Source organism: Macrotis lagotis, chromosome 7 (genome assembly GCF_037893015.1).
Source record: "Macrotis lagotis isolate mMagLag1 chromosome 7, bilby.v1.9.chrom.fasta, whole genome shotgun sequence".
In the NCBI taxonomy this organism is placed as follows: domain Eukaryota; kingdom Metazoa; phylum Chordata; class Mammalia; order Peramelemorphia; family Peramelidae; genus Macrotis; species Macrotis lagotis.
In genome coordinates this window covers 25,955,874-25,970,403 of record NC_133664.1, presented here as the reverse complement: position 1 = coordinate 25,970,403, position 14,530 = coordinate 25,955,874, and the positions used below count along the sequence as shown (strand labels likewise).

The window sequence follows — 14,530 nt, the reverse complement described above, 5'->3', positions numbered from 1 at the left end:
ATGAAATTACTTTCAGGAACAATTTAAAACTACACTGACATGAACAATGATAAGCACTTCCAGGTCTAAAACTATATTGTGAACAGAAGCCATCAAAACCATCTATTATTGGTTTAAAAAGAGAGAAATCAATCAAACAAATAAACTAGAAAAAGGAGAATCAAAAACAATTGAACTCAAAGGGATAAAAATCTGCTGGGGGAAAAAAAAGGAAAGCTAGCAAAAATAAGGTTTAGACTATATTCCATAAGGTATTCTAAATAGTTATATGTCCTTAATACCAAAGATTATACTATTAAAAAAATTAGAAGCAAGTCAAATCACATACATCTCCCAGCTCTGAGTATATGTATTCTTAAACCAAACAAGGGATAAAATAAAAAATAAAATAATTGATTACATGAAACTTAAAAGTATCTGCATAGATAAAATTAAGGCACCTAGGACAAGAAAGGAAACAATAACAAAAACTTCTGAATCAAATTTCTATGATAAGGTCTATGATAAGCAGGCATCCAACCTGCTCCCCCTCTGAGAGTGCAGAGGTCTACAACTGCCACTGTATATATTTTCACACTTTTTCAATATATTAATTAGCTATGTTGACTTTTCCATCTTCTTTTTCTCCTTATCTTTAAAAAAATACTATTTGTTATATAGGTAGGCCTCAAGAGAGGAAGAGAAAGATAAAATTATGGTGACAAAATATATTAATAAAACTTATTAAAATAAAGATGAAGTTGAATTTTACAGATGATGGAAATGAGGTTATAACTTTTTTGTAAATAATAAGTTAATATAAGCATGGGCCTTTCTTTCATGGGGATTCCCAATAGCGTCATTCATCACTAATACAAAAAAGAAAATCAAGTAGTTCACTAAAAATGTAGATATACAACACTCTACACGATAGAAATAAATTTCTCAAATTCCACATTCCAAATAACTTGTTAAATTCTCCTAACTAGTCAAAGTAATAGAATTTTAATCTATTCTAACCAAAGTGTTTCTCAGCCCAGAATGACACAAAAGCAGACTGGATCTACTCAGAGCAGATACACACATGATTAATGTGTAACTGTTAGGTTTTCACAGAGGATGAGGTAAAAAAAACATGATAGAAAGGAAAAATCCAGTCCAACCTATACCTGAACAAGAATTCCTTTCATATCATATGCAGCATTCACAACAGCCTTCCCACATACTCAACAATGGGTTAGACCCTGAGGGTTCAATAACAAAGGAGAAAGAGCCCCTGCCCCCAAGAAGCTTAGAGTCTGGTTATGGGCTACATCATGCATGTACACACACACACACACACATACAGAGTTACACACATCCCCCATTCACACAGAGGCACACACAGATATGTGCAATATGCAAAAAATTCTTCACGAGAGTGTTCTGGGAGGAGGTGTTAGAAGTTGAAAGACTCTAGAACTGAGCTGGCTGATCAGTACACAAACACAGCCAGAGGAAGGCGATTTCGTGGCACATGTATAGAAGAGAGTAATGAGGAAGAAAGCTGGAAAAGAAGGCTTTTATGATCTTGAATCAAGGACCCCCAATGAGAGAACAAGAGATTCCTCCCTTTTAAAACTAGTACAAATGTACACTGAAATATGAAGATACATATTCAATGGACTACATTTCAAAATTTAAATATAATTACATAATTTTCAAGTTACAAATATAAATTATTAAGTATCAAACCCCAAACTGTTAAACACTATGGGGAATCCTATTACAATCTGCTCAAGCTCCTCATTCCAGCAATGGCACATAACTTCCACTCCCAGGCTCACAGGTAATTTTTACATAGCCTTGAGGATTATAATCGTTTTTTGAAAATATTTTTTAATTGTGAGGGTTTTTATTTTAATTTTATTTTTTCCAATTTCATGTAAAGCTAATTTCAACAATTCATTCTTTGTAAATTATTTGTGTCTTAATCAGCAAAAATCTGCCTTCTCACCCTCTCAGCCCAGGCCACCTTCTCCAGTGAAAATGTGAACAAGCAAAACCAATGAAACAAGTCTAGTCAATCAAAACAATTTTCCACGCGGGCAACATCAACCAAAAAAAAAAAAAGGTTGCTCTCCTTGAGGCTGCAGAGTCCTTTCACTCTTTCTCAGGAGGTAGGTAGTGACTTAGAGCTCTGACAGGGGGACAAGCCAGGAGAAGCCAATAACTTGGTCACCCACACTCAAAATCAAAGTCAATTAGAAGCTCCCCATGAGCGTTAGGTATCCCTGAGACAAAATGTGGAATCTTAGAAAAAGACCAGGGGAACCACTGGCCAGAGGCACCCTTCTCTCTAGTCGCCCCCCCCCCCAGAGTCACTCCTGTATCAGGTTTAGGAGTTCTCTTTACTAGTTCAATAACCTTCACTTAAGAGGCACAGGAGAAAGAAAGAAGTATCTAGGAATCAATGACAGGAGGCCTCGCACTGCTGTCCTAGGAAGAAGAAACACTGGATTTTAAAATAAAGTTCCAGCCTACCTGTATTTAAGAGCCTTGACAGGAATTTGCAGAAGACTACCGCCTTCAAAGGGGAGGTGCACAGCGTCGCTGTCATCGGTGTGAAGCAACCTCTCAGCCTCCTGGGGGGGGGGGGGGACAGGAGCTAATTAAATTGTTTTTTTCTCTAACCTTCTTCCTCCCATCCCCACTAGAACACTATTCAGCATTAAGACACTGGATTGATGCTCATTTCAAAGGAAAACTTATACATAACAAACACATATATGTATAGTATTTTATAATATATATACATATATATATACATACATATACATATATACATATACATATAATATATATATATATATAAATATATATATATATATATATTTATATATATATATAGTTCCAACTACATGCAATGGTAGTTTTCAACAATCATTTTTTTTTGAGTTTTACGTTTTTCTCCCTCTCCCTCCCCAACAGAAAGCAATCTAATATAGGATCTCTACACATACCCATGCTAAACATAAATCCATATTAAGCTTGTGGTGAAAGAAGAATAAAACTCAAATGAAAGAAAAGTTAGAGAGGAAAAAAAATGTGAAATACTTAATTCAATAAAAAGTATCATCTGGGGGCGGCTAGGTGGTGCAGTGGACAGAGCACCAGCCCTGGAGTCAGGAGTACCTGAGTTCAAATCTGGTCTCAGACACTTAATAATTACCTAGCTGGCAGGAATTCTTACATATGGTTTAATGCTCCCCCCCGTTTCTAGTTGAGTTTCATACTACTAATCTACTAATATCTGTAGCACATAGTGAAAACATTCCTTTTGTAAAATATGTACTTTGTAAGTTAACTTTTTCTTCTATTAAGTAAAACAAGCAGAACATTGTGAAATGTATCAACTAGGATGACGGCAGCTCCTCTCAGTCATTAGTTCAGTGATGAACAACCCTGAGAGACCTGCTATGGAAAGTAACATCCAAATCCAGGAAGAAAAAAAACCAGCAACAATAACAACAAAAATTGTGGAATATGAATGCAGAGCAAAACATACGATGCTCACTTTCTAAAATTCCTTTTATGTAATATGACTAATACGGAAATATGTTAAAACACAATTGTAGAGGGGCAGCTAGGTGGTGTAGTGGATAAAGTGCCGGCCTTGGAGTCAGGAGTACCTGGGTTCAAATCCGATCTCAGACACTTAATAATTACCTAGCTGTGTGGCCTTGGGCAAGCCACTTAACCCCATTTGCCTTGCAAAAAAAACAAAAACAAAAAAAAATGCCACAATTGTAGGAGCAGCTAGGTGGTACAGTGGATAGAGCACCAGCCCTGTAGTCAGGAGGACCCAACCTAGCAGTGTGACCCTTGGGCAAGTCACTTAACCATACTGTCTTTCAAAAAAAAAAAAAGAATTTAAAAACACAATTGTACATATACAACTTTGTTAGCTGCCATAAGGAGAAGGATTGGAAGGGAGGAGGTAAGAAAAATGTGCAACTCATAAACTTGCAAATGAATGAATACTGAAAACTACTTTTGCATGTAATTACAAAAATAAGACAAAAATAAAAATCCCCCTAAAATTATCAACTTTTATGAAAGAACTGACATTTGATTATGAATGTTTATGTTCTATAAATCAAATTTGCAAATTTCAAGGCTCTTGTCATTTTAATATAAAAAACACAATTTTGTACAAATTAACAAAGAGGTTGAGATGGTTCTTTAAAAATAGATTTTTACTACCTAAGAAACTGACAAATAGAAAATTCCCGACTTTTTAAAAATTATTTCATTATAGGGGCAGCTAGGTGGCCCAATGGATAGAGCGACTGCCCTGGAATCAGGAGGACCTGAGTTCAAATCCAACCTCAGACACTTAATAATTACCCAGCTATGTGACCTTGGGCAAGCCACTAAACCCCATTGCCCTAAATAATTAAAAAAATTATTTCATTATAGAAAGGCTGATCAACAGAATTCAAACATATACATTTTGTGTATGTATATGTATGTATGTATGTGTATATATATGTATGAATATATGTATGTATATAAGTGAAATAAAATGAAACTATTAAAATGTTCTACACATGATTTTATTCAGGTCTTCAGAGATTATAATGCCATGAACTTCAATGAATAAAAATAAGGTAAAATAATATGGCTCAAAGTCCAAATTAAAATAAACCATTTTGTTTCTTTAGAAGTTGTAGAAAGGGGCAGCTAGGTGGCGTAGTGTATAGAGCACCGGGTCTGGAGTCAGGAGTACCTGAGTTCAAATCCAGTCTCAGACACTTAATAATTACCTAGCCTTGGGCAAGCCACTTTTAACCCCATTGCCTTGCAAAAACGAAAAAAACAAAAAATATTGTAGGAAAAAACCTGGTGGTTATGAGAAAAGACGATGGGGAATAGATAGCATGTTTCTTAGTCACATAATCATAATCCTGATGAATCTATTAAAAATAAAATAAACTCTCCCGTTACTGGGGAATAGCAGTTTAAATTATGAATATTTGTAAATACCACTGAAAAATAAACATATAATTTTTAAAGTCTCACACCAGTTGCAGAGATATCAGCATTAATAATAAGCAATAGTTTCAGTAAATGTGGTGGTTTACTGACAATTATTAAAATTATCTGGCATATTTTAAAATTTATAAACTTGAACTGTTTATGCAACTGAAAACAATAAAAAAATAACAAGAACTTAATTTCTCAAAATGTACTATTCAACTATAATACTAAAAATAAAAATAAGGCTTAACACTTTAGAAAGTTGAATTTCATGACAAAAAATACATATATGGTCTATATTTCTTTGTTGATCATCAAAATGTGCTTGAAATTTAAAATGTAAATTATGGTAATCTTTTTATTTTGTCAACAACTCAATATAAAGTTACAGATTTCTCTAGAATTTTTAAATTTTTTTTATGCTTTCATTTTTTAATGTTTTTTTCTCAAGATGAGTTACTAAAAGAGCTGCCCAATAGACAAGTCCCTCTGGAAGGAGCTCATGAAGAGAGCCAGCTGTAAAGTGTCCCCAGTCATGTGAGCTGTGCACCTGGACATTTTCCAGCAGATTGTAGGCTTTTAAACCCTCCACAGTTTGATGTACCTCTTTTTCCTTCTTCTGTTTGTCATCTTCTTTCTTTTTTTTACTTTCTGGCATGAGATCATCAAGCCAGCTCAGTTCTCGTTTAGTAAAACACAAGTCCATTAGTTTGCGAATAAACACCAATGCAAGAACCTTAAGAGAAAAAAAAAAAAAACCTAATCCTTTTTTGAAGAGTCACAAATACAACAAAATTAATTTGTCAAAAACAATACTGAAAAACCTAAAAAACCTAAAAACCTAAAACCTATAAAAAAAAAAACTAATCCAGAAAATGTTTAGCCTTCACAAAGAAAAAGCGTACAGATGGGAAAAATACAATTCATAACTCTCTGTTTAGAGTAAATTATCACTGGCCTATGCCAGTACTTCATTAAAAAGCATACCAAGTCAAATGGAGGGGTATTAAATTTAGGAAAACCATGAATAATTTTAAAAATTATCCCCTTCTCTTTTCTACTGTACATAAAAAGGTTATTAGAACAAGCTAATCTAGAGCTCTGTTTCTCTATTTTTTTAATGGTAGAATCAATTAAAGAGATTTTCTCACCCCATATAGGAGAATATAAGCAGGAATAGTAAATGTGGGTATTTATTTATTTCTGAAACAGTTCTAGCTCCCACAAACTTCATGTGCTTTTTCCTATCGTTAAGGGTTATGTTGCTCATAAGCAATGAACAAAGCATCAAAGTTGTATCCCCGAGGCCTGGATTCAAATCCAGACTGCCACAGACCACCCATGTGACACAATCTTGACCCAAAGTCACCAACCCTTCTCTGAGTTGCAGATATGAGGTTTCACGGACTCTGACGTTTCTAGAATCTAGTGGTCTCAATAGTCACACAACCAGTAAGGTGTCCGAGGAGATTCCTCAGCAGCATCACAGTTATTTCAGTCTAGGAGGGACGCTGTCAACAGGCCAAAGAGGAGAGGGAAGGGGAGGGGAAGCAGTGGAATGAAGAGGAGGTGGGGAAGACTTAGGGGAGACAGGGAAGACCAGGGAGGTTTTGGGGAGTGGAGAGGATGGAGAGAGGGTCTACTTCACAACACAATGGATCACAACTAGAAGAAAGTGAGAGAGGGACCAGAGTGTCCAACAAGCCCTTGGTCTTTGATCCTGGAATTTACTGAGGAGGAGGATATGGTCAGACCTGAACTCATGGTGGGGGAGGGGGCAGAGTGAGGAGAGATCTTTAGTAGGCAGACCCAGAGAAGGCTTTTGCAATTATCCAAGCATAAAGTGGCACGGGCCTGCACCAAGACAGGGGAAGAGTCAGAGGAGAAAAGAGGGCCTACATGAGATGAGCAGGGGTAGCATCTACAGGCCTGGAAACATCTAGGATAAGGGCAGAGGGTGTGAAGGTCTGGGAGGATGGCATTATCCTCTACAGTAATTACAAAAACAGACTGGCATAGCTGCAGAAATATCTGGTCTCTGATTGATTTTTATCAAGAACTATTAAAGTTACTCAACAAGATGGGATGGAGAGTTCTGTGGTTCAAGTACCCAAAGCTATAGGTCTCAGATGCACTTATCAGACTGATCCGTGCCCTCCTTAGAGAAGAGGGGGTGAACTACCACCCATCCATGCCTACTGATCCTGTGGGACTCCTGTGCATGTCAGCCCCCTAAGTTCACCTAGCATGAGACTTCCTTGAGTTCTCCTACCATCTTGGAAGATCCCCACAGAGCACAATGGACATGCATCAGTTATTCCTTTCTCTTGGTACTACTAGTCCATCTTCCACAACCATACATTTCTGTGGTGATAGCCTTTATCGTGCTGTTCCTTCATAATTTCTGGCTAGTTATAATGTTCAACTTGGTCACACTCACCATGTGCTTATCAGCCTTCTCAGTGATCCTCAATTTCAAGTCTTTGGAGACTATAGTGTTCTAAGACTCACAGACATACAATATGGCTGGAATAACAGAGATATTTTAAAGATGGGCTTTGATTCCAGCAAGTAACTTAAGGTTAATAAAAGAACTCTCCAATTTCCCACAGATAGTTCCGCAAGCTCTATCCTGTTTAAATTTGGATCTCATTTGCTGTCCATTTGCAGCATCTCTCTAAGAGACACAAACATTAACAAAAGAGCTTTATAGAGTGTCCATCCAATTACTTTCTCCTATACATATAGAAAAGCTAAACTTTGGAGTGATTAGGGAACTCATTTAAGAGGCTCCACAAGGTTCCCTGGCTTGATGAAATGTCACCTATACGCAGGAACTTGTGGAAGAACAGAAGTATCATCTACATGGAATCCCTATTAGCCTTGAATTCTCCATAAGAGAGTCCAAGAGTTCATCTGTCCACAAGAGCAGTGAACACCTAAGGTCAAATTCCTTTGGTGACATATTTTGAATTCCTCATTGCACTGAAGTCACCAAGGATCAAAGATATACTGAATTTAATGTGAAGAGTCTTATCTGATTAATCCTAGAATTTCTCTACTTCTTCATCCTCTGTATCAGAGGTCATTTTAAAAGCAACTCCAATTATTTTCATGGTAGTCCTTTAAAAAAAAGTAAAAAATCTAGAATAAAAAATTACTACGTTAGAAAAAACAACCCCCCAAAAAGTGATAACTTTATATTTCAAATCACCCAAATAAATTACTTAAAGATTTTTTCTTCAAAATCGGTTGAACATAAAATAATCAATATCAAAAGGATATGATCATCTGACAAACTCTTTTTTTAAAAGTTTAGGAGGGAAAAGGCTCTTTTACCATCATAGGGAAAACAACTGCAGCAGCTGAAGCTTTTATCACCCATAAGAGAACCAAACAGGTGAGCTGAATAACTGTAAAAATGTGGACCTTCCAGAGTGGTACATAACGGAGATATATTAGATCTGGTTGATGTTTAGCAGGCATTCCAAATAATTTGATGCGGTCAAAAAACTAGGAACAAAAAAAAACAATAAAGTGAAAAGCATTAAACCAAATATCTTTATAAAGAACTTACTTTAACATTTGAAAGTTGTAACATATCAAGGAGAGACAGAATCTGTGATTTTTCTACAACTACCAGTATTAGAGTTGCTTCAATCATTAAAAGGTTCAAAGCAGTGTGTGTCAGTGTTTGTTTCTGAACCCAATTTGCCTTACTGAATTTGAGATGAGCTCTCTAAACATTGCTTTATGATTGGCAAACATCAATTTTAAGCTGAAATTTGTTGACATTTTTCCAGAGTGTACAAAAGTAGAGAAGATGCAAGTTAGCACTAAGTTCTGATGAGTATGAATAATAAAGCCCATGTAATGTGGTGCATTATTTGAATTCCCACTGCATATTTCCATTGGACCAAAACCTAAAAAACCACATTTTATGTCATCATAACTTTGAACAGTGAAAATTCAAATACATGAGATCATTTTCAAGGGATTCATTATTTGTACTAATAGGACAGGCTTTATTTAAGTAAAAGTACTTTTAAATGCAATACAACATAAGGGAGATAGTTTACAATTATTCAATTTAGTTTATTGAAGTGAACATGATCCACTAAACCAGAAAATATACCCTGCTACCCTTAGTCCACTTTAGTGGATACAAAATTTAAAAGATATTCATAAAAATACAAGTCATTCAATGCTCCTGGACTTCGCTTCCAATTTCTCATCATAAAAGAGCAACATTATACTAAAAGAGCTCTACAATCCCTTCCAGCTATAAACTTTTTCCCACAAAATTCATCAGTTATAATTGCTAATTGTTCATTTTACAATACATATGACATCAAAAGAGTAAAAGAAGGGCCCAAAATAGAGATCAAAAGTCATTCTCATTTCAAGCTAAAAACAGCTCCTTCAAAAATGGAATTGATGCAAAGATTAGCATCTAAATAAGTGCAATTATTGAAACTTAAAAATAGCTGATCTATACTATCATATGTGAAAATGTCAAATATAGCTATTTGTAAAGTAATTGAAAGGAATACCTAGTAATCTGAATGTTCATTTCATAAATAAGAGATTCATTAAAAAGTCAGCAAAAGTTGCCTCAATTAGTTATTAAAAACTCAATTTCCATCATCACAGCGCCTCAAATTAAAAAGAGGCATCACCCAATGTCTAACTTTCCTTCTAACATCCAAGTCATAATGACAGCTCTATCTTTCCCCTCCTCCTCCTCAGCATCAACTCTGTTACAAATGGAAAGAGTCCTGGGTCTTCCTCCAGTCTCTGACATTTAGAAGTTCAGTGATTCTTGGAAAGTCACCTAACTCTATGGAACCTCTGCAGCTTCATCTATAAAGTGAGGATAAAAAATAAATACAGCATGGATTTACTGCACAAAGCTGTTTCAAGGAACCAAATGAAGCATCCAGATGGATTGTTTTGTAAACTTTCATGCTCTGCACAAAGATTTTACTTTTTCTAGCTAGAAGATGTTAGGTCACAATGTCCAGGAAAATAAGTTTGTGTAAAGCAATCACTAAATAACATTAGCTTTTCAAGTTGTAACATAAGGAAAAACAAACTTGTTTAATGGGACAGAGAATCACTACATTAGAAAGACAATCTTTTAAAACATAGAATCTCAATAAAAAATGTTAAATCTCCAATTTACCTGAATGCCTTTTAGTGAAGAAGCTCCCATATAAAGAAAAACACCATAGAGAACTGGCATTGGAATAAACTGCAAGTCACACAAATGATCACAATCAAAATTCACACTATGGAAATGGCAAAAAGTAACAACAGGCACAAAGTAATTCAGTGACTAAATATCAATACACAAAAGAATAAGATAAATAGCCCTGGGCAACAGGCCAGAAAACCAACTGTTGTTTCAAAATATATTCTATAAAAGAAGTCAATTTTAGCAAAAAATTTGTTCAGACAATCTAAATATTTAAGTACTGAAAATCTTTGAGTGAAACTATCACCCTTGTGATGATCAGGCCTAACGTTTGGCTGTATGTAGAGCTTAGTGAAAATAAGACTAGCCTCAAAATCAGCATAATTTAGATTTGGTCTTTGCTAAGGAACCCTCAGTAACTTTAAGTAATTTAACTTCACTGAAAGACTCAATATCTTCAACCATACAATAAAGAAAATGAATAAGTATTTTGTCTTTAGTTCCACTGAGCAATATATACTAAGTTTATACAATTAAAATACAGAATATGACAAAAGTATCTTCTTTCAATAAAAATGATCAACCATATAATTAATTATAACAAGGACATAATCCAGAAAAGCAAATTAAAAATTATTGTGTCATTTCATATTGGTGAATAAAAGAGTAATTATATTTTTTCTCAACTCCAAATTATACTCAACATTAAATAACCAATATTAAAATAACAATCTCAGATGAAATTAATATCTAAACATTCTCACAATAAACATTTTAAATGTATTTTAGAAAATGAAAAAATTAGGTATAAGTAAAATACTTTCTGCTACAATAATAAGATAAAAATCTTTTTACTTGAGGGAAGCTACACAATCTTATTTTTTATGACTTCTCTATAATATGAAGAAACTTTACTTATTTTATGCAATATTGTTAATATTTTTATAGTCATCTGTATTTCATGGGTAGCTCTTCAATGGGTGAATTACAGGAGGAACAGAGACAAACATCTCACAGGAGAAAGTGCGGAGAGATGGTTGTGGCGGGAAAACCCAAGACAGTTTAATTCATACTAATGACATGGGTACACTGAATTACTTAAGGTATCTTTAAGTAGACTCTCCTCTACCAAATTATACAAAGAAAAGTTATACAATCATTTTCAAGTTAGTATTCTAGATTTAATATCAACTAAATGTCATCCTTGAAAGCTCTATACAATTTCAAAGTTAATTAGTCCCAATAAAATCTTTGGGAATTAAAGTGGCTTTAGTTATTTTAAGTTTATTTTGACTGGGTCATTTATATACCGCTAAACTTGAACTTCAATCTTAAAATATTGTTTTTAAGAAATTTAGTATAAAATTGTCTTACCTTTAATACAGAGGTCATGAACACAGACAGGCCCATCAGAACAAAAATTAGTAAGCCGGTAACTCGCTGCTCCCGGATCCCCAAAAACTTAGGCTGTTCTCCTGGGGCCGAACATTCTGATTCCACTTTTAAGCTATTGACATGACTTATGGACAGAACTGTTGCAGCCACAAACCATGGCAGCCCCATGACTGAGCATACACCCAACATCACACCAACCATGAGCAAATCCAGATGATAACCAGCTCCTTTCTGGAAAGTCAAGCAAAGATTTCTCAGATTCTCAAGTGTCCACTCAGTTTAGGAAAATATCTTCAGGAACAAATTAAGCAACTTATTTTTATGACAGAGCCAGGATGAAAATACTAACTAAATAATTCAGATCTCAGTTATTAAAACAGAAAGAAAATTACAATTACCTTCAGTTTATGTTCCTTTCGATTTATAATGACTGCTGTGATTTGTTGATCCATGAAAATGAGAATAGTACAAAGTAGTGCTGGAATGGCAGCTATCAATAACGTCCACCATGGATTATCTCCCAATGGGCTTATGATCCAACCCCTCTCTTTATGAGTAGGCTAGAGAGGGAAAAACATTTAAATAATATAAGTTTAAAAAAATGTTTTAAGTCTCTTTCTTCTAATTCATGGAATCTATAGAAGTTCTTCCATGTTTCATTAATGTTTGCCGAAAGAAAAGACTAGAACTTTATTATAATCTTAACCTTTGAAAAAGGGGTTTTCTATGACATTGGAACATGAGCCAGAAGGCTCAAGTTTCAAACAGGCAGCACTGGAATGGACCTAAGTCAGCCCACCAAATTGTTTCAACATCAGGATGGATACAAGAAAAGGCACGAGAGTTCTAGAATCTGCGTGCGAAACCCAGCTTTCTGCCACTTATGCCTATTGGTGATATTTGTCCTTCATTCACGAAGAAGCCCACGACATCAGGGAGCTGATGCCACAACAAGCACATGAACTGGACTTCAGGGGGGAGGGGGCACATGTGCTTTAATTTCCTAATAGTTTCTATGGAAATCACTTCTCCATGAAAATGGTGACAATTACGAACTGGGAAGTTGAATTACTTATTTTCATGACTTCTAAAAAGATTTCCCTTGCTAACCCATGTGCAATAATCAACATTACAAGGTGGATATGCTTGCAAACACTTAATACTTCACTGTCTATAAATGGTTTTCATTTTGCTACTTTTCCTTGTTTTATCTCCATCAATAGAATATAATCTCCTTGAGACCAAAATCTCCCCCCCAACAAATCATATAATGTTCAATCTAGAAGGATATTCAGTTTAGTGTTCAGACAATGTCCTAGGTTTTATATGTCCTTCAAAATATTTGCTACATACAATCTTTATATTGCTCTTACTTATTAAGATGTTAATAGAGCCTTACAAGACTACAGCTCTAAGTCAAACCATCACATGTTAGAAATTACTCGTGTTTTGAACATAACAAATACTCACTCTATATTTGCTGAATGCAACTCTTTCATTTTACAGATTAAAAGTCTTTGCTGTTTGCTACATGTGTAGTCTTTGACAAGTCATTAAACAGAGGCCCAGAGAAAATTGGGGTATTGGACTAGATGTTCTATGAGACCCTTCCTAGGTTCTAAATCTCTGACCCTATAAATTTAATTTTCTAAAAGTCATATTCTATTAACAACTATATATATTCCAAATAAATTATTAACAATAACTAATATGTAAAGAGATCTTTAAGGCTTAGAAAGCACTGACATGTGTGTGTGTGTATGTGTGTGTGTGTAATTTGATTTCATCTTTAAAATAATAATAAAAAGTAGATGCTATTATTATTCCCATTTTGCAAATGAGGAAACTGAGGCTGGGAGAGGTTAAATAACTTTCCCAATGTCACGTCACTATTAAATGTGTGAGGCAGGATTTGGATTCAGCTTTTCCTGCATTAAGGTCCCACACTCCACCTCCTATATAACTTAGTTGCCATAAATTTAGCAAGCAAACAGTATTTTCTTGCCAAATCAATCAATGGAAGACATTCTTTTTAAAGGTCATTTAGTGAAATAAGCTGCTAATTAAACAAGCACAAGTGCTTTAAAATTTCTTTTACTTAAATTAATTCATGCTTTATGATGATGATGATGATGATGTTTTTGTCTGTCCTTTGTTCTCAAAGAAGACTATGATATCTGGGAAGTGAAGCCAAGACATGTGAATGTGAATTTTATTTGAGTGAGGGGATGCTGTGCTAAGTCACCAGCCTCACTTTCTCTTTCAGAGTCTTCTGGGTCTAAGGGCAAGATATGAATCAGGATTAGAGATGGCCCTAGATATGAGGGCAATCAGTTAAGTGACTTGTCCAAGGTCACACAGCTAATAAGTGCCTGAGGTCGAATTCAAACCCAAGTCCTCCAGGCTTCTGGGCCAGTATTTTCTCATGTTTTATATAAACTAAGGAAATATAGCTTAAAAATAAATTATTAAAATATATCAGAATATTTCCGCTGAAGAAATGATTACCTGGTGCTACAACACACTGTATTGAACAGAATCATTTCCTAGTGTAAAACGAAAAGCCTACATGTAATAGTTTCCATCTACCTCTCTCAATACAGACACTCATACACACAACCTCCCCCAATATTTTTTGCAAGGCAGTGGAGTTAAGTGATTTGTCCAAAGTCACAGAGGTAACTAAGTGTCAAGTGTCTAAGACCAGATTTGAACTCAGGTCTTCCTGACTCCAGGGCCAGTGCTGAGCCATCTAGTTGTGCCAGATCCCCCTTTTCTTATCTTGGAAGAACTCTGGCCAATCAGTCTCCATGGGGGGAAAAAACAAAGTCATATTTGACTAATTTTGTTCACTAAGGAATCTGTAAACCATCTTAATCACTCCATGAACAAATATAAAGAGTCTGCTCTGAGCAAGATTCTAGGCAACTAGGAAAA

The 14,530-nt window shown here is 35.1% G+C and overlaps 1 protein-coding gene across 13 annotated transcripts in view; it reads right to left on the bottom strand.

The window, feature by feature from the left end:
- Positions 1-14,530, bottom strand: part of SLC4A7 (solute carrier family 4 member 7) — a 105,465-nt gene that overhangs the window by 10,809 nt on the left and 80,126 nt on the right. For all 13 annotated transcript variants that reach the window (XM_074195648.1, XM_074195651.1, XM_074195654.1 and 10 more), the window contains 6 exons: positions 11,992-12,153; positions 11,573-11,824; positions 10,187-10,255; positions 8,341-8,514; positions 5,606-5,737; positions 2,503-2,603 (listed from right to left, as the gene is read on the bottom strand). In XM_074195648.1, the coding sequence (XP_074051749.1) occupies positions 2,503-2,603; positions 5,606-5,737; positions 8,341-8,514; positions 10,187-10,255; positions 11,573-11,824; positions 11,992-12,153 (890 nt within the window). The remainder of the gene's footprint in view (positions 1-2,502; positions 2,604-5,605; positions 5,738-8,340; positions 8,515-10,186; positions 10,256-11,572; positions 11,825-11,991; positions 12,154-14,530) is intronic.